The following is a 21714-nucleotide window of genomic DNA, read 5'->3' on the forward strand; positions in this document are numbered from 1 at the left end:
AGCAGGGAAATGTCTGCAGTCAGGGTCCACTGACCAGAACATTCCCCTAAGCTTGTTGCTCATGACCTTCCGTCAGGCTCCAAACAGCAAAAATAAGGAAGAAAAGTGGTGTTCAGATTCCCTTAACGTTACAATTCAGAGAGTACTGTAACATTCAGCTATTCAATTTTTCAGAGAGGGGTACTCTTCTATTGCTGAAACTGTCTTTTTTTCAAGAAAATAATCCAGACAGATTGCTGTGTTCTTGTAACGCTCTCTACATACTTGCATGTCCTGTATGTTATCTGCTACTGGATAGCAGGATTGCAAATTCATGGAGCTTGGAAATATGATGGATTAAATTATCATTAGGCTGTATAACTACTGACATTCCTCTGAGTTTGATACACATACAAACAAGTATCCCAGAAGGAGGCAACACGTTACTAACAGACAGTTTTCGAACTCCTTTTGACAAGTACCCTGACTGACCTACCTCAGTGTTTTCCAGTTCTCTTGATGATGCATTGAATAGCCGCAGTTACATGCAGGCTTACAGAGGACTGAAAAGAGGTGCTGAGTCAACAGTTCTAAAGCTGATCCGGAGGTCAGAACCAGCTATATTTCAAGAACTGCATTATAAGTACATTCATCCCATTAGCCATTAAAAAAGGAAAATGATGTATTTTCATTTACAAAAAATTCTTTTAAAAAGATAAGTCCACAGCAAAACTACATATTTAAGAAATAAAAATTATGTGTTCAAAATGTATCATCTCTTTAGATGACTTGCTTCATTTTTTTGTTTGTCTTGTCTTCCAAAATTGAAAACATAAATCAAAAGACTGTCTTCCTTTCTGCTTTATGGAGGTACGTAGCATTGGTACTTATTAAGACTGGCTGAAGCGTACTCTTTATAGAAGCAAAATGATTTGTTAGATAATGAAAGATGTTGCATATGAAAATAGTATAATGTTTTCAATAAGAAATACACTCATTGCCAAGCTGAAGTGTTACATTAAAATGAACATTTTCATACATACATAATACTAGATTTTTCTGGAAAAGAAACTAGTATCATTTCTATTTCCTGAATATAACATTTCACAATTCATTACATCAAGACCCATCATGCTGAGAACCAATGTGAAATTTAGGAATAAAACCATACTATAGTTTATTAAAATAAAACCTATCTCTAATCTAAACACTTCATAGAAACATTAACAATCTTCAAAACTCTTTCCAAGACACGTTTCAGATAAATGGGGTGTTTTAAAATGAATTCTCTTCAATTTTCTTCAAGTATATGAACTCATCTATAGTACATTAGACTGGCAAACTTTCAGAGAAAATTAAGGTGGGCAATGAACAGTGATGTATGGGATTTGCTTCCTACTTCCCTAGGACATTTTAAGGTACATATTAGATTAGTTCTCTCAAGGACTGACAGTCAAAAAAACCAATAATGTTTGTTTTATATTGCAATATACGTATATTTTTGGCAAGTAAAGATAGTACTTACAAATTGTCCATGAACAAAATAATCCTATCTCAAAAGTCTGTATATGAAGTAAAAATTCACGAGATATTAAAATATTAAGATGCCATAATTATCACCGAAGAGGAAAATGTGCCAGTTTTAAAACTGTTGTCTGAAGTTCCATGTATTTCTAAATGACTTATCAATAAGCATGATTTATATGTTTTCTTACCTTGAAAGAGACATGTTGTTCCATATGACGTAGGAGCTGCGGTTTTTGTGCAGCTGTATAGTCACACACTGTACATTTAAACTGCTTTCCTGAAATGGGAATAGAAAATGGAATAACTTTTTTCTGTTTAAGTTCAGAAAACTACTGACTATATTTCCTCATAAAGATGATTTCCAAAATGCTAAGAATGAACAATGAAGAGTCTGGCACTTACTCTCCAAAATTTTGCTTAAACAGAGCTAGGGGGAGAGTAAAGAAGAAAAAAGACTCAAGTGTCTCTTTAAATTATAAGCATTAAATAGTCTAGATGCACCTGGGACAGTCACTTGGGAAAGAAGAAAAAGAATCGTTATAGTGCAGCCTAAATGGAAGAAGGAAATCAATTATTTACAACTGCAGGTACAGTTATTTCACTATTTGTAATGCAGACTTGGAAATCCTTAAAACAGAGATGTTTGGTCATGTTCACATGTTTTTACCTACTTCTGTCCCAAGCACTGAATTGTTAGTATTCAAATACATTTAAATTTTCTTGGTTTTCCACTGTAAGTTTTCTTGATGTATTTCTGGTAGGGTATGACATGACCTGTTTTGATCTTGTTTACCACAAGATTTAGTTATGTGTTTAGCACTACTCTTCCAATAATGACTCAAACTATCATAAAAGGGTTTTCTACACTGGCTTATCCCCAGATACAGGGAGAAATAAAACATGCTATAAAGAAAAATAAGATTAGCATGGCAAATAACAGAGGTTTTGTGTTTCCACCTTTCACTTCTGCTTACGCAGTTTTAAAACAATGGGCACAAGTTCCTCCATCCAACATCAGATGGAATGATGCCTGCTTGCCTTGTTCATAGCAACATTTTGTCCTTCCTCATCTAAATCTCTGCCATAACCCTAGGTCTCATACTGTGACACAAGGCAAGAGAAAGCACGTACTGGGACTGGTTCATACTTTGTACCTGGTGACGTACACGCTGGTGGCTACCAACCCCTGGGGATAATGGATAGGTTCTGTGACCTGTTCTTGGAGAGTGCTAATTCATATTTCTTTATTTTAATTGGGCACAAATTTTCTCAAGATATACGGAGTTAAAGTAACTGTTGGACTTCTACTCTTCTGCATCAATTTCTTCAAAAATCATAGAGTGGACTGGAAGAGGGTTAAAGGCAATGGGTGCATATTTGCATTAACATTGTTCCTTCAGATACCAACCTAAAAAATCATTGGAAGATTTGAGACAGTCTCTGTCTCTTGAGTACTTGGCAGACTGAAAGTCTGTGTTATAAGCAGGTCTTCTACAAACATAATGTGATTAAATAGAGTCAATGCAATTTATATATATTGCTTTCTGAAAAAAAATTTACTTCAGTTCCAAAGTATCATCCAAAGAAAGGTGTTAAACTTTTAAGATCCACAGACAAGAAATTATACTTGAAATTTCTTTACATGCCTGTGAGCTTTCTAGTCAGGCATCAATACTGAAGGTGCTGACAACCCTCCAACATGAAATAGTAACAATAAAATTGAAGAACAAGAACTGGAACTTTAACTAATGAAAGCTGAAGCTCAGAACATTCAGACTAAAACAAAGTCAATATTTTTAACAGAGGGCATGATTAATGACTATGACAATTTACTTAGAAATCAGATGGATGCCCTGCAATATGAAGTAAGTCTTTAAATCAAGCCTTCTTAGCCCTTCCTAAAAAAGATACACTACAATCCAGAGGAAATGTGATTCAAAATTACTAGATTAAGTTATGGCCTGTACTCTGCAAGAGATCAGACTTGTGATCGTAAGAGTCTGCTTTTGGCCCTAAAATCATTAGTCTGAGTCCTTAAGGCAAGATGGTCAGATTTTGAAATGATACATGTTTAGGATTCTCTAACAGGAACGAACTCTCTCTGACATTTTCAAGAAACAACTGTTGCTGTTTGTGGCTTTGCAAAGAGTGAAACTCCCAAACATATTACCATTCTGTAGGTTTCTCTTACTTTCCCTTCAAAGCATTCTCTCTCCCACATATTTTTTTTCCTTATGATTTAAAAAAACCACAACTTCCTTTCATTCTCTCGGTTTAATAGTCCTTTTCTCCATATTTTGTCTTTATGATTCCGTCAGTCCTGCTACCTCCAGCAATGTTTTATACTGAGTGTGCAAGTTTCCATAAAACACAGCTAAAAAAAACCTTAAGACAATTACTGATATCTAATTAAAATAATGAAAAACAGATTTTCTGGTTTATTTCTAATCACAAACAGTAATAAGCCTGGATGTCCTGGTTTCAGCTGGGATAGAGTTAATTGTCTTCCTAGTAGCTGGTATAGTGCTATGTTTCTGAGCTAGGTGTGAGAAGAATGTTGATAACACACTGATGTTTTCAGTTGTTGCTAAGTAGTGTTTAGTCTAAAGTCAAGGATTTTTAAGCTTCTCATGCCCAGCCAGCAAGAAGGTTGGAGGGGCACAAGAAGTTGGGAGGGGACACAGCCAGGGCAGCTGACCCAAACTGGCCAAAAAGGTATTCCATACCATGTGATGTCATGCCCAGTATATAAACTGGGGGGAGCGGGGGCGGGGAGAGATCGCCACTTGGGGATTAACTGGGTGTTAATCAGCGGGTGGTGAGCAATTGCACTGTGCATCATTTGTACATTCCAATCCTTTTATTATTACTGTTGTCATTTTATTAGTGTTATCATTATCATTATTAGTTTCTTCCCTTCTGTTCTATTAAACTGTTCTTATCTCAACCCACGAGTTTTACTTCTTTTCCCGATTTTCTCCTCCATCCCACTGGGTGGGTGGGGAATGAGTGAGCGGCTGCGTGGTGCTTAGTTGCTGGCTGGGGTTAAACCACGACAGCCTGGACTACAGAATTGTTTCCTATCACGCCACTCTTAAGAAGTCTGTCTTCTGGAGAAGAATAAAGCAGACAGAAAACTACTTTATATTCCACTGGTTAAACTGACCTTGCAGGGCTGATATTTGTACAAAAATTGCCTGGATTCTTAAGTCAGGAAGACAAGACTCATAAATAGCAAAACATCTTTCAAATTCATTTGTTTGTGATATAACTGAAGTACACTAGATGTGTGCTAGTAAGAACTTTTGAAGTGCTGTCACTATAGAAAGGGACACTGGCTAAAGAGAAACTGTCAGCATTCAAGAGGCTGAAAGTCCCTTGACAAATCATACACTACATTCCTGGTGACAAATGTTATCTTATTTTTCACAAGCGTTTGAAATGCATGGAGAGTTTACTGGGGTGGACTTAATGAGGAAAATTACTTAGGATTCCACAGACAGTGAGATTCTGTTTCCAATGGAACCAATGGCAAAACGCATTTTCCAAAGGTATGGGGAATTTCCTGGAACGCTTTTGGAAGTGTAAAAAGCAAGGCGAAAGAGCATAAGCCTTGGATTTATTTGTATCAGTCAAAAAGGGAGGTGCATCAAAAAGCAACACGCAGTCACCTCAGTTATTGCAGAAGATGATAACAGTCTGAAGCCAGATAAAAAAGGCTCCTGCTAACAACATTGCCTCTAGAGTCAAGGTTTCAGCCTGACCTAGCTATAAATGATAAGAGAATATAGTTCCTTGCATGTAATTAAATGTTTAAAACTAACTTCACACCTTTAAACCAAATCCAGACAAGGCTAGCTCCTGCACAATTATAGTGCTATTCTTGGCAGTGCCAAATTTCAAAGCAGCCTCAGCTGAATTGCAATAATTACTTACACACATATATAATTTGTTCAAGCAATAGAACTAATTCACAGGTAAAAACAAATTCAACTTTCATTGCTGAATTTCACTATTTGGTCATGCCAGATGGTGAAAACAAAACAGAAAGGTTTTGAAATGAAAACCCATGAAGGGATTTTTTTACAGCACCATAGAAAGAAACCTTTTTTTTCTTTACAGTCTGGTCATGCTCCAAATTTCCTTTTAATTCAAATACTACCTGCCTCCTTCTCCCACCCAGGAATCCGCTGAGGATTGCATTTGATAAGTAAAATCTTGATTCTTGCATATGAAATTTAGATATATGTGCAACATCTGCTTGTTATTGACCAAATTATTTCAAAATATTGGAAAGTACTTTTTGAATAACAAGTGATTTACTAACTCATGGTAATACTGCAGTAACTTTGGTAATACTGTAGTAACTATATGCTTCCTATAATAAGTATCATATCAATGTATACGGGATCATCTCTTTCACTTACACATACAGATGTAAGCATACATAAAAATAAAATAACTCTGAAACAAAAGTTTCACATATATTCTAAACATGTAACAAAGCATTGTGCAGTTTCTGTGAAAGGACAATGCTAATGAATATGCAATTTTTTAAAAAAGATAATTTCAATGAAATGGTCAATAAAGAGTGGAATGAGGTTTCACAAGGTTGCAAGAGTAACAAAGATCAAGCTACCAAGTCATAATGAAGGTCTGTACAACTTATCCTGCTAAATCATTTATTTCAGTTTGATAATCACAGAGGAATAAAGTATTGTTGTGTCCCAAATTTGGATATGAAAGATGATATTTTTCTGGATTTGCACCTCACTTTTTTCTGTTATCATCACAGAAATATTAAAATTACAGAGCAAATGCATGTGCTGCATGCGTGCCTATAAAGAATAACATGCTTAGGCTTGTCACTGGCTGACTAGACGTAGGGACACAGAGCTGCAGCAGCCTTGCTTCTATTGGCCTACTGGATTCGGCAACTCCTAACAATATTCTCACAGAAGAAAGTACTAGGAAACTTAACCACGGAACTATTTCTATTTTTGAATTTCTATTTAGAGATCAACAATTCTCTGTAAGAATATAAAGGAATATAAAGCCAACACAAAATTTCAGAAAAATCAAGTATTCCAGAGACAGCTGTCTGTCTTTCACAGAAATTAACTCTGCAAAGTTTTGAATTATTTCACAAACAGTGTCTCCTGGGAATAACCAAAATTGTAAGAAGCACTTAGTATTGAACTGAAAAATGATTGCAAATAAGGTCCTATAGTATAGCCAGTATTTATTGCTGTAAAATAAACTTGGATTTAATAAACATGCACTTACCATCAGCAGTATGAAGGAGTTTATGGCTCTTCAAAGTGCCTTTTGATTTGAATTTTTTCCCACACATATCACAAAGGTGCGTTTTCTCAGTGCTGTGACGATTCATATGAGCTTTCAAGTTACTCTTGCTGCGAGTGGCATACTCACAGAGAGAACATTTGAAGGGTTTGACACCTAAAAATAAAAAAATACACTTTGAAACAAACAAGCTGTACCTTTTGATGACAGGGTGGACATTTGCTTGAAAGAAATTTCAGATCATGTGAGCAACATGGAAAACAAGGTCAACATTTTAAAATTTGTATATATACATTTAAGAAATTTCATCTATAGCTTCTGTGTAAATAATACCAAGCTCTTGACAGCATCATTTAACTTACTAAAAGAAAGGAGGGCGTCTTCTAGAATTAATGTATTGGGTTTGTGTGGTAAGGTTTTGGTAGCAGGGGGGTACAGGGGTGGCTTCTGTGAAAGGCTGCTGGAAGCTTCCCCTATGTCCGATAGAGCCAATGCCAGCCCGCTCCAAGACGGACCCACCGCTGGCCAAGGCCGAGCCCATCAGCGACAGTGGTATTGCCTCTGGGAGAACAGATTTAAGAAGGGGAGAAAAACCTGCTCAAATGCAGCTGAAGAGGGGAGTAAGAACATGTAAGAGAAACAACCCTGCAGACCCCAAGGTCAGTGCAGAAGGAGGGGGAGGAGGTGCTCCAGGTGCCAGAGCAGAGATTCCCCTGCAGCCCGTGGGGAAGACCATGGTGAGGCAGGCTGTCCCCCTGCAGCCCAGGGAGGTCCACGGTGGAGCAGATCTCCACCTGCAGCCCAGGGAGGACCCCACACTGGAGCAGGTGGGTGCCTGAAGAAGGCTGTGACCCCGTGGGAACCCCGCACTGGAGCAGGGTCCTGGCAGGACCTGTGGCCCTGTGGAGAGAGGAGCCCACGTTGGAGCAGGTTTTCTGGCAGAACTTGTGACCCCACGGGGGACCCATGCTGGAGCAGTCTGTGCCTGAAGGACTGCAGCCCATGGGAGGGACCCACACTGGAGCAGTTTGTGAAGAACTGCAGCCTGTGGGAAGGACTCATGTTGGAGAAGTCCATGGAGGACTGTCTCCCGTGGGAGGGACCCCACGCTGGAGGAGGGGAAGAGTGTGAGAAGTCCTCCCCCTGAGGAGGAAGGAGCAGCAGAGACAACGTGTGATGAACTGACCACAACCCCCATTCCCCATCCCCCTACGCTGCTGGGGGGAGGAGGTGGAGAGAACTGGGAGTGAAGTTAAGCCCAGGAAGAAGGGAGGGGCGGGTGAAGGTGTTTTTAAGATTTGGTTTCATTTCTCATTATCCTACTCTGATTTGACTGGTAACAAATTAAATTAATATTTTTCCCCAAGTCGAGCCTGTTTTGCCCATGACGGTAATTAGTGAGTGATCTCTCCCTACCCTTATCTCAACCCACGAGCCTTTCATTATATTTTGTCTTCCCTGTGCAGCTGAGCAGGGGGAGTGATAGAGCAGCTTTGGTGGGCACCTGGCATCCAGCCAGCATCAACCCATCACAATTAAATGCCCCCCTATTGAAGCCAGGTACTGAGTTTAACCAAGCAAATACTAATATTTTGGTCTTTGTGTGTCCATCTTTCATTTAAAAGTAGAATCTAGACTGCCTAAGTTGATGCCTAGCTGATGTACATACCAAGTCTCCCTCTAAAAGTCTTCAGATAACTATCATTCTCTATTTACTGCAATAAAGAATGAAGAAACCTGTTTTAAGGAGGACTGGTTCATTAGGTACTTAATATGTAAGCAGAAGTTAAATGTGCAAAGCTGTGTTTTGCTGTTAATTAGTATCAGATTTGCTAATGGCTCACGCAGTAGTACTTTTTTTATTCCCCCCTGCCTCAGTAAGATGCGAGCACTTACAATTTCACTTCTCTCAAACAGTCCAAAGCATGTAATAGAGAGATGCACAGTATGTCATCTAGCAGAAGGTCTACAAGAACAAAGTAAATCCTTCAAAGAAAAGTTGAATAAATCTGAACTGGCAGAGTAGTTCAACAGTTTCATGAGGCTCTGGCAGTTTTAGATTGATATTCATGACCTTAAAACTAGATTTACAAGCATGAGGAATTATAGCCTACTTTAAGCAGACTTGATTGCACACTTTGAATTGGGAATAAATTTCTATTCACCTCTTTCTCCTGCTAGTTAGATGAGATGGATTCCAAGCTTTCTTGGCAGAATAAACAAACTGTATCTATGGAATACATAAGTAATTGCTCTAAGCCTACAATTTTGCATTACCTAAACTCCTCAATGGAGTAAAGGCTACTGGAGAGGACCACTACTATAGTATACAGGCAGGTAAGCTTGTAGTTAAAGCAGTCAAACAAATATGCAGTACTAGTATAAATGTCTGAACTATCTGCATGGGAACAAAAACTTTGGAATCAAAACATCAGTTTGAGAGTACAAGATCCCATTATTTCCTTTATGCAGATGGATGGCTATTGAATCCAAAATAATGCTCAAACACCATAGGCAATCCGTTCCATAGATTATTAACTGACTAAAGAGCACACCAGTGGTCTTCCACCTGTTATAAAAATAGACAGACTGGGTAGACATGAGATGTTACTGGGCACAGATTTTAAGTTCAAGGGATTTTTAACCTATGTGTTGCCATATTACTAGAATTTCACCCTAAAAAATCATAGATATGATCAGCATTATCCTATGGGTTTTTCATCACTGTTTATGTCCATGTCAGCTAACTGCCACGCTCAGCATGATTTAATTAAAATATACACAGAATTTATATGTATACATCAAAGCAACTGGACTTCAATTGTTTTACTAATAGATTTCCAGACCAAGTATTTTTGGACAAATGTGAAAGGAGCAGCAATTATTCATGAGACGATACAGAAAAGCACTTGTTTTAAGAGACTGAGCATATATTTAATTCACTCTTCCTTACTCGCATTTATTATAGAATACTTTATAGGTGTTTATGAATGAGTTTTGGAAAAAAATTAATCAGAAACTGTTTAATAAAATGTTTAAGCTGTCTATTCATGTTATGAACATGCAGTTCCATATGTGATCCATAACCTATTAAACTAATTATTTTACCTGTACTGTAGCTTAAAGTTTTTGATTCAGGTATAGCAATAATCTTGAATTCCTTTTTATGTCAGCAAAGTTTGTGTGGAATATGAGACTGACTATATGCCCAAAAGCTTAAAACCAGAGTTTTACCTTCATGAGCCCAAATATGACGTTGAAGGTCTGATCCATTCTTCATAAAATAAAAATCACAGTAGGGACATTTCACAGCTCGCTTTCCAATAAGTCCTTTCAACTGAACTCTTCTGCCAAGAATCTCAGAAATAGTAGTCATTGAAACCTCTGAGAGAAATGTAAAAGGTAATAAAAACCAGAAGGACATGAGGAAATTTGTTCCATAAGTGATATTGAAGAGCTAGGTCCTGATTCACCTCAACTTTTTAAAAGCTCCACTTCCCCTACTGCCACTCAGATAGGACCTGAGCAAAGAACATAACGACCTTTTTTCCTTTAGGGCTTCTAGGATGTTCTGTCCTTTCTCTTCTGACCTGTGTACTCAGTGTCCCCACTGCCTGGTTAAACAAAAAATATTTTAAATATAAAAAAATCTTGGGTGTGCCACTGGCTTGGAAATAATTTTCCAACTATCAACTTATCTCAATAAGCTAATTTGGCAGTTTTTTCTCCAAGATTTTCAAAAGACTTTATTCAAGATTTCATTCCAGATTTCCAGATGTCAAGAGTCTGAACACAATTCACTTCAGCCACAGCTGTAATGATCAGAATGCCCGATAATCAGAAACTTTAAAAGAAAAAACAAACTCATGGAATAAATGCGATTGGAAGGGACTTCTAAGGCCACCTGCTCCAATCAGGGCCAACTTTGGAGTTCCAACTCCAAAGTTACATCAAGTTGCTTGGGGTCATATCCAGTCCTGTTCTGAACATACCCAAGGATAAAGATTCTACAACCTCTCTTGGCCCAGTGTTTGACCATCTTTACAGTTAAAATTATCTTCCTAATTTCTAATCAGAATCTCCTTGCTTCAACTTATTTCCTTTCACTGTACAATTCCAAGAAGATACTGGCTCTGTCTTCTTTTTAATTTCCTATTAGACAGCTGAAGACAGCAACTAAGTTTCCTCTCCCAGCCTTTGCTTATTTAGGCTAAACACACTCAACTCTCTTAAGTTTTTCCTTTATACGATCTAACGTTTTGGTTGTCACAGGAAAAAGCTCAAAATAATGAAATTTAAATTAAAATGTCCCAAACACACATAATGAAAACACTGCCAAATGCTTTTAAAAAGTAAATCAAATTATTCAATGCATTTCACATGAATAAAATGCTAAATACCACGACTCAATGCAAGTACAGTATCATGCAATCTAAACACATAGACATGAAAGCTGATTAATTATTATGCTCAAAACCTTACAGTCTAAACTTTGATTTTTACCAAATATGAACTGTCATACCTGGTCTCCTGATGATTGGTCCCAGAGTAGAATCAAAAATCCTGCCTGAACTGATATGCACAAGGAAAACAACCTCACAAGGGAAATATAAAAGCCCATGAACTGAGCAGAGATATGTTCTAAAGTACCCAAAAATGAAAAATACAGACACAAGTCTGAACCCTCATCTGCCTTCTATGGCTTAGATCCTTCATTGATGATTGCAGGCTAGTATGTTTGCTCAGTAGGGATCTATGAAAGCTGATGCCTCTCATGTCTCAGGACAATTAACAAAAATCATATTAAATCAGACAGTGGATGAAAAGGTAAATAATTCTGAGAGCTGGGACCAGAATGCAAGATTCCTCCTTCACTTCTGAGTACCCAAATCATCTGGGAATAAAGCCAAACTCTGTTATCTCTTTGGTATGAAATACTGCTCTATCCAAGCCTAGAGAGATTTTTGCCCCATTGCCTTCATGGGACCAGAATTCAACTCCTATTCTCTGTGAACTTAGAAGAGGAAGGAGTACTGTTTTATTTCATACTTTCTACTTTATGAAATAGAAGAGACAAGAGACAGGTCATGCTGAATGATATTAAGAAAGGAAGGAGAGGGGAGCTCCAGAAATAGCATTTTAATGATAAATATGAAAGGGTTTCAGTTTAAATTAATTTTTGATATGTCGTTTTAAAATTCAATTCCTGTTAACAGTATCCATTTTTCCTTTCACCTTTTTTCTTTTCCATTTACATTTTTAAAAATAATTGCACTCATTCCACTACAGTACTTGATAGTTTATACCATCACACCCCTCACAATTACGTGGCTTGTAATTAAGTGTGTTGTACGAATAAAGGATTTCCTCCTGATTACAAGGACAGCATGTGCAGGAAAAAGATTTGTGCATTAATTCTCCTCCATATATTAAAAGTGTTGTTGCATAACTACTGCATAGGCATATCTTAGATGTAGTATTTCTTTACTACCATGGAGATATATCTAATAAATCTGGTATTTTCCTTCTAAGTTCTATTCGCCTCCAATATATGAATTAAAAATGAGGACACAAAACAATAGGCTGCGCAGATTTTCTTTTTTAACCTTTCCTTTACTATAACCCAGAGTTTAAAAGAACCCACTTCCTTGGATCAAAAAATTTACGCTATACTTTTAGACGGATCCAGATACCAAATGAATTGTTCAAGAGTATTTAAAAGCATTAGTTTAGCACGTCAGGGCTTCAGAGTTAACTGGTATTTCTGGACCACAGACACACCATACACTAATAATTCAGCAGTCAATGGACCACTGCAGACCAATGGCAACCTGTAAGGGCACAGTACGTAATGTACTGCTAGTTCACAGATCACATTATTTAGGGAGGCCTCCTATACTCCCTGGCTGAGACAGCACAAAGGCTTTATAGTCACAGCTCTTGAGATTCAATTTCTATGCTTACTGGCTGACATACCTCCTGACTACAGTATAGTACAGAAGCCTCTCCTCATCTCATTTTGCTGCATCAGACATGTCCCCTGATGTATGACAAGCCCTCCAACCACACTGTTGTAGAGTGGTCTGCAAATAAAGAGGTTTGGTAACTAAAGAGCTAAAGTGGGAGTTAGTCTGAAATTAAAGTGAAGGAAATTGTTTAAAACACGGGTCTAGCACTATCTAGTGGCAGTAGGAAGATAAGAAACCACTGCTTTACCTATTATGTTGTATTTCTGACAAAGGCAAGAAAAATTACATCATTTTAATTCGATTTTTTCTTCCCCAAACTCAGTTCGAGCATGGACTGTATTTTCTTTCTTAATATCAAATTATGTCAGGTGATAAGTAACACTGTAGGTGAGTTAATTAAAGTTATGTTGGCCAACACAGTCAACCCTCCTTCATCCACAGTAGCAGTGGGCCCTTCTATCCAACATAACACAGATACTGAGGAGAAAAGTACAGACACACCAACACGGCTCTGCCAAGTTCACATCAGTCAGATTTAAATCAGTCTCTGCACCAGTCACTTCAGCACTTTGGCACTGAATTCCCAAGATGTGAGAAAGGATTGTTTACTCAGGCACAGCACGCTGACTTACTGCATTCATTTTATGTTGTGCTTGCACTGATAAATCAGGGCACTAGAATGCAAGGTATAAACAGAGTTTGAATGGACTGCAGTGGTTAGCTTGGATCCAGCAAGGCTTGTCAGCTCCATCTTAATACTGGCCATACTACATCACAGCTGGTTCTAGTAAGAGCCCTGTTACAGACTTCACTCGGCCCTGGACGTAAAGCCCTGCCACACACCAACTGAGCACAGGTAGAGTCAGCTTAGGGACCTCTGCATTCACATCAATTACTTAGAGACAAAATAATGTGCAAGAAACGCATTTCTGTCAGTTTACGTATGGCTGGGAATTTTATGTCTCATGGGTTGTTATGGGATGTCTATATGCCTAATTCCAAACTTCCCAATGCTTAATTTGAATTCAGCTAAGTCCTCTTTTGGAAATGAATTCTTTGCCAGATGAAGACAGATTTCTTAGCACAATTACCTGATATACTCCACAACACACAAGCTGGAACAATAACTTTTTTCACTCTAAATTCTAAATTCTAACATCTGCAACATCTTACATCTTACTCTAAACAAGTTAAATTAGACATAGACTCTTTCTTTGGAATGTAATCACATTACACTGCTCACTCTAAACCTTTATCCAGTTATTGCAATAGATTGAGAAATTTTCCTTGATTTTTTCTTACCAGGGTGATTTGTCTTGATGTGAGATTTTATAAGTCGATCTTCAGAAAATGACTTCTCACACACAGGACAGGAATAACTCTTTTTATCCTTAAGCAAGAAAGAAAGAAAGAAAGATTGCATTATCAGTCCACCGGTGTAATCACTATAGTCATTATTCAGTAATACATGGTGCTTAACAAAGTTATAATTGAACATTCAGTTTGTAAGGAAAAAATGAAGATATTTATAGTGAAATAAGTAAAGGAGAAATATTAAAGTATTCTAAGCACATCAGTAATCCTCATGAACGAAGGGCTCCAAGTTACAGCACATGAGAATATGCACAATAAATGTAAGCATTATCTTCCGACTGACTCTTTAGAGAATCAAGAGTTGAAAGATCAAGTCACATAACAGAAGAAAACGTATTTGATATAGCAGTAATATTCAGGGTTTTTTCATTTTTTTCACAAGTCCACCCTTCCGAAACCTAAGGATCAGATCTCATTATTCTGAAGACATCCACCAGTATGCGTATTTATAATACTACTTAATGGCCTGAAATTGAGCAGAAGAGTTAACAGTGACAGACGCCATTACTTATTCAGTGTCTACATTTCTAAGTACTTTATAAATATTCAGCATTTTATATATTACCAATAAAGTATTATTCTACTATTTTGATTTAAAAACTTAGAGACTACTCTGGCTTTTATCAGTGTCACTGATGTTATAAAAGATTTAACACCATGAAACAAGTTGAACTGGAGAGTTTTGATGCAATTTCTTCCTGTATGCAATTTTAGTGTAATTGTAATTTTAATTTTAATGTTTTTCAAATGCATCTAACTTCACATAGAAATGTAGGACTTTTCTCCATTAATTAGCAAACTACCCAATTTAAAATAATCTTTGCCACTTATTATATAAATTGAAGAGGTTGTTCTTTCCAGAAGCACCTGCTGACACAACAGACTGGATGCTCAATCACATGAGTGGATCATCTAGTCACCTCTGCACTGACCAGATTAACATACGAAAGGATTATCAAAGCAACAGATGGAGTGAAGTCCAGTTAGTCCTGACAACTACGCAGATACCCAGATAACATATTAGCTGGTGGGAGATGTGTACATACCAAACTACCAAGAAATCACTGTAAAAGGCGAGCTGAAGCTACAGAACAGATATTTCACAGGGACAGAAAACTTCTTGAAAACTGTGGAAGGAAGATTACTGTATCAAAATGAGACAGACCCCTTGGTTATGAAACAGAAATTTGGAGGTAACAGGAGAATAAGGGTCCTGGACTCTACCAGTTCATTTGCTCCTGTGAGAAAACCTATGCCAGGGACTGGGGATGGCAGCTTCTAAATGATTACCACCCTGACTAAAGCAAGGACAGTATCTTGCTATTATGGAGTTGGGGCAGTCACCATCTTGAGCCCTGAGAACCTCAAGTGAAGAAGGATCAGCAGAGAATACTAGCTGGTTTTTGGAAGAAGAGATTCAAGGAGCCTAGAATGCTGACAAAATCTGCTTGAGAAAGAACTGTTACTTTGCACAATTAGGGTCTCTGAAATGATATAACCTATTATCCCTACACCTGCTACTTATGATTTTGGACTTCTATCTGAACATGTTACTCAAATGAAAATTGGTAGATTAATTCTAATAAAACTCTATATCAATGTTTGCACCTTTTCAAAGACTGGGTTGCATGATCACATTCATAATTTGGCACATACAAGAAAAACATAAGCAGAGTATCATTTAGGGGCTGTTGAGGGACCAGCTAAAATTTGTTGACAGATCTCAGTCTGTTCCTCAAACTTGCTATATAAATGTTTTCAAAATATACAATAAATGAAGAAAAAAATAAGTATACTTTTAATGTACAGCTGAGTGTTGCTGATCTTTAATACTCATTCTATGAAGTATTTCTCAGTGTGCCCAGAACACTAAGCGAAATACACCTTGCTGTTTCATAAAGTTAAATAAGGAAAAAAAAAACAACACTCCACTCCACACACACATTACTTTACGTAAAATGCTATAATTGTGACAACTTTACATTCTTGCTAATACTCTTCAGGAAGGCAAGGCTATAAGCCTATGCCTGAGAGAAAAAAATCAACATCATCAAAAATGCATCAAGAGCTATAACGCAACATTAAAGTATGGGCACCAAGAACACATCTTTCCACATGACAATGCTAACAAAATTTTTCAATAAAAAAATAATCCAAACAGCTTTCTTCAAGCAGTTAGAAAGTTAATGTCCTGGTTTCAGCTGGGATAGAGTTAATTTTCTTTCTAGTCGTTTGTATAGTGTTGTGTCTTGGATTCAGTGTGAGAAGAATGTTGATAACACACTGATGTTTTCAGTTGTTGCTCAGTAGTGTTTAGACTAAGTCAAGGATTTTTCAGCTTCTCATGCCCAGCCAGCAAGAAGGCTGGAGGGGCTGGAGGGGCACAAGAAGTTGGGAGAGGACACAGCCAGGGCAGCTGACCCAAACTGGCCAAAAGGGTATTCCATACCATGTGACGTCATGCCCAGTATATAAACTGGGGGGAGTTGGCCTGGGAGGGATGGCTGCTCGGGAGCTAACTGGGCACAGTCAGCAAGTGGTGAGCAATGGCATTGTGCATCACTTGTTTTGTATATTCCAATCCTTTTATTATTATTCTTGTAATTTTATTATTGTTATTATTATCATTATTAGTTTCTTCCCTTCTGTTCTATTAAACTGTTTTTATCTCAACCCACGAGCTTTACCTTTTTTTTTCCCAATTTTCTCCCCCATCCCACTGGATGGGGGGGGAGTGAGTAAGCGGCTGCATGGTGCTTAATTGCTGGCTGGGGTTAAACCACGACAGTTATCTATACCAAGTTCTGCAGTAAATGACCTTCAGAAGGTGTATCTTTTGCAGTGTAACAAACAGATTGTGCTTATGAGCACCGAGTACCTTCAAAGTGTATCTGTCAAGCTGCAGTCTCTCACAGAAAGCACCCAGCTGAAGCCAAACCTTTCACTGTTGTTTGTCCCAGTCAGTGCCGTAGACTTTTGGAGCTTACATTCTTAGTTTGAAATGTTTATGTGTACTTCTGTTGCTGCCCTCAGAGGCTGTGACAGTGCTAGTCCTTCAGTGTAATCCCATCACTCTCAAAACCAGCCTTTAAGAAATCCTCTGTTGCAAATGAAGTATTTCAGAGCACCTAGGTCACAACGCAGAGCCCCAAAGAAGGTCTCCCCCACCACAGCTCTAGCTCTTCCGAGTGCCCTTGTCATAGGTGATGACAGAGGCACTTTGAAGAACTTAGGCTGAAGTTGTAGTAATACCTTCATCACATTCGCAGCATGCAAGTTTTCCACTGGTACGAATAAAAGTTATTTATCCTATGCCTTACCAGAGAGCCTGCCTTTTAAATTGCCTTTGAGGTTTTTTTTTAAGGACACAAACAGAAGCAAAGTATCAAGAGAGCTGGATCTACCTTTGTTAGAGACCAGCTGCATAGTCCAATCAGCTACGTAAATTTCAAATTCACTTCCACACTTCCTGAGATTTGCTTAATCCCCCTATTAGCCAATTTGAGAAAATATAAGAAACTTAAAATAATTCCAAAATAAAGTTAGCTTTCTGACGGAAAGTACTGTTCACAGTCCACAAATCAGGAATGGATTAGGTCCATAAATATTCTTAAACCTAGTGAAAAAAATTAGTCTAATACTATCACAGAATTTTCTTGTTTATGCTATGCTGCATTGTAAAAGAAGGCCACTTACGTCGGAATCACAATGCCTTTCTCTTTATATAAATGAATTAAAATTGTGCTAAGAAAGCATCAGCTATATTGCATTACCAATTTACAGCTCTCTGAAGAGAATTTTGTTTCTCTAAGGCATGTGTTTCAAGATGATTCAAGGGGTAGGTGTACTAGTACGCAGTCATGAAAAGAAAAATGAAAAGCCTCTGTATGTGTAGCACTTAAACCAACAGATCACTATGAAGTTTATTTGACTAAATATGACCTACACTGCAAAACATCAGAAACATTAGCATCTATTCTATTGCACTCATCAGTAGAGACATTCTGATGACAAAAATATCTTCTCTTAGGAACACAGAATACACATGATCATACATTATATAACTATATGGCAACTTTGTCACCAATTTCAAGAGACTGTGTGAACTCCTGACTGCTTTGCCATCAATTCATTAATAGTGTAAAGTTAAGGCCACAGCCATAATAAAAAGCATTTAGGCTCAAATTAGACAAATATGTTGTAGAAATCAACAATCCATTTCCCTCCTTTTAGTAGTATTGACATGATTTTATGAGCAGGAAATAAAACAAAGCTCTACTAAATATTGGTAGTCTGAGAGCATTTCCAGCAAAAGTTCCCACAACTCAATTAACACAACATTTGATTGTATAATTTCATAGAGGAGTAGAAAGCCAAAGTCCGCTCCTGCATCTACTTGTATCAACAGAAATTTAATTTCTAACACCTATAGGAACAGAATTAGGCCCCTGAGTTACACTTTCAAGGAGTGAAGACATCCAGAAATCTTCACCACAGTTGTCATGATATTAAAATCAAAATTTTCACGAAAAGACTCCCAAATTAAGCTGATGTCCTATTAAAATGCAAATTAGCTAAAAGGATCTGATGTACCCAGGAGGTGGCTATGCACACGTGTGAAGGAGGCTACAGAAAAATTTGCAAATGGTTAGACAGACTTTTATGAAGTCTGGCAACCAGTAGAAATCACAGCTCACAAAATGACAAGCACCTGCACACAGTACTGCTTAAGCATTTTTTTGTGAAATAACCACTAGTAAAAATGAATGGCTAGCTGACATTCATTATGGAAGCAAGGACCAAGAACAAAAGCCATTTTCCAACTGAGTGCCCAATCATTAGATGATAGATTTTTTTTGTTAATTCTGTCCGTTTCCAGCACCTTGCATTCTTGACTACATAGTGGCACTGCTCCAGAGGCAAAGGTATCACAGCCAGACCAGTGATGGTCTGAAAATGAACACTCCTCAGGAAGGGGAAATAAGCAATCAGAGATCAAGTATCTCACTTCCTACCGACAGCTCTAACTACACTATTACATGAAAGGTCAGCAGCATAATGAAATTTCTAAGCATCCTTCCAAAGACAAGAATAATTTACATCCCAAAAGGTACGTGAAAGCAGATGTAGGTCCATAAGAGCAAATGGTGGTTCTGGGTCTGAACTCCAGTTTTATAAAGGTGCTTATCTTGCAGTATGAGTTACATAAATAGATTGAAAACAATTTCAGAGACAAACCTCTCCATGATGTTCATCTGCTCAGCATACTGAGTATTGTAAAACCCACTGGAGGTTGTAAATGAACTTTAGTACCTACATGAGCACTGTTTAGTTCCACAACCGGTCCCTAATGCTACCACTAGCTCATTCATAACTGTAAATTATTTTAAAATCATTATAAACTGCCCATCCCTTTCTTAGGTACTATGACATTGAAGTGATTCACATGTGTCATGGTTTAAACTACTGAAGAGCTCCATAAATGCCAATAATTGTCAAAAACTACTACACAAGCCTTAGAGGTAAAAGACAGGTACTGAAAATCAAAGAATATATGCAAAATTTTTCATTTGAATCAAGCTGAGTCTCAATTCTCAGACTACAAAAGTAAAAATCTTCCCTGTAACAACAATTTGTAGCAAATACAGAGGCAAGAGGCAACACATACACATTCTCCATCATCATCCTCCAGGGAATAAACAATCCCAAATTCAGTGCAAGAATGCACTTGGACGGTGCATAGAGAATAAGATGGGTGGCTATACACTGAGTGACAAGGATGAACAGTAAGCTGCTTTTTAATACACCATCATTTATCCTGTTCACCAAATACAGGGATCCGGTTGAAAAGCAGCCAGCAACAAGGTAACATAAGATATGCATTCATACAAGGAACCAAACTGAGATTTTGGTATATTCTATCTCCAGGGAAGCTTTAATTTTAATATTTATTAAGAATTTATTTTGCAAACTAAAATTAAAATTAAAGTAGCTTTCAACATTTAACAGCACATAGTTTGTTAAAGTACTATATTTTGGAATGCGTGGTCCTGTTCAGTGAGGTATGCGTTAAGTAACTATACCAAGCAGTGGGCACAAAGGCCAATATGAGAGCTGCCAAGTTTAGTTACTGAGTAAATTCTAATACACGAATTTTTCAACCCATTTAAATACTCAAATATATTTGACAGTAAGCATCAGTAAGCATACTCCTGAAAGATCTCGCTGTCGCACTGTTTTTAATTATGAAATGCATTTTCTCAGTTCTATTTAGTATCACGAAAATGATCCTCCTGGTGGGAGCTGTCGGACACTCATCACACTTGAAAAACAGGTACTTACGTAAGGATATAGGATATCTAATTTTAGGTTCTTTTTTCTTAAGTAGTCTCAGACATCATATACACAGATTTTTGCCATCAGATGGACATCATAATTCAAAAGCAGCCTAAAAGAATGTCTATTATGTGAGCTTTCTGCACATTTCCTAACAAATTCAGATTCTGTTTAAAGTATCTAAAGAACTGGAGGACAAAAGGGGGAAAAAATGTTCCCTTTGGTGTCACCTGCTTTTTTTTGTTCTTTAAAGCTGTCCTGCAGTGACAAAACACTAGTACTTAACAAGAATAGGAGGTGAAGTGTTCTGTTCTGTTACAAACACCTTTAAAGTAACTTCAGCTGTTGGAGATATTGACCCAGAGCCTACCTGCTGACTGCGGAAGACAACCTGAAACTACTAGGCGCTGTATGTTAACAGCTTTTATAAGTAGCTACACAGAAATTGTCCACATCTGGGGAAAAATTAACATGAATCCTTAATTCAAGCATCACATTTCACTAGTAAAAGGAAGTGTAACAATATTTATCACAGTACTTTAAGTGAGTTGTGATGTTGCTTTCTCATGTGCTTAGGAGGAATTTGTCATGTGGTGCATTCTATCAAGTGTGCATAATATTTATTTACATGACAATGCCAGCCAAAACCATAATATTATGTAAAGAATGAAGGAAGGCCCATCTGTGTGAATATTTCCTCCTTCTTAAAAGACAAAAGAGTGAGTGTTGCCATTAAGCAACTGGTATTTTCTCCTCTGCTGGAATAAGAATAAAAATAAATTCAGGAGAAGGGTAACTTGCCTTTTGGAAGTATTTTACTGCATAAATTATTAAAAACCCAAATTGCAAGGATGTAGTTCATGCCAATTTTCCGGCATTATCAGTCAAGAAAGTTTAATTACAAATAACATGCTTGTCAAACATTTTATGAAATCCTAAACTGTACTTTATTCAATACCAGTACCTTCACATAAAATCGTATGAGGTAGTATCTTCCAGCTAAGCACTCCAGGTGGCCTTCAAGAAAGACTCTAGTCAAAGTGTACTAAATTCATTATGCTGGGAAAACAGGTACTTGCCAAACACCCTTTTCCAGAGGTCAATTTGGAACGGGAAGGAACTTACCTGTGTTCATACACTGTGTGAGTATTTGCATGTTATAACCTCTCTGGGTATATATAAGTCTAGAATGTCCCAGATCAATTATACCTTGCAGGCAGAAAGG

At 37.5% G+C, this 21714-nt stretch overlaps 1 protein-coding gene across 3 annotated transcripts in view; it reads right to left on the bottom strand.

Moving 5' to 3' along the window:
* Positions 1 to 21714, bottom strand: part of ZFAT (zinc finger and AT-hook domain containing) — a 102862-nt gene that overhangs the window by 28643 nt on the left and 52505 nt on the right. For all 3 annotated transcript variants that reach the window (XM_069780105.1, XM_069780104.1, XM_069780106.1), the window contains exons 8-11: positions 14082 to 14169; positions 10045 to 10194; positions 6793 to 6966; positions 1695 to 1783 (exon numbers count right to left, since the gene is read on the bottom strand). In XM_069780105.1, coding sequence (XP_069636206.1) covers positions 1695 to 1783; positions 6793 to 6966; positions 10045 to 10194; positions 14082 to 14169 — 501 coding nt within the window. The remainder of the gene's footprint in view (positions 1 to 1694; positions 1784 to 6792; positions 6967 to 10044; positions 10195 to 14081; positions 14170 to 21714) is intronic.

This window comes from Haliaeetus albicilla, chromosome 3 (assembly GCF_947461875.1).
Source record: "Haliaeetus albicilla chromosome 3, bHalAlb1.1, whole genome shotgun sequence".
In the NCBI taxonomy this organism is placed as follows: Eukaryota; Metazoa; Chordata; class Aves; order Accipitriformes; family Accipitridae; genus Haliaeetus; species Haliaeetus albicilla.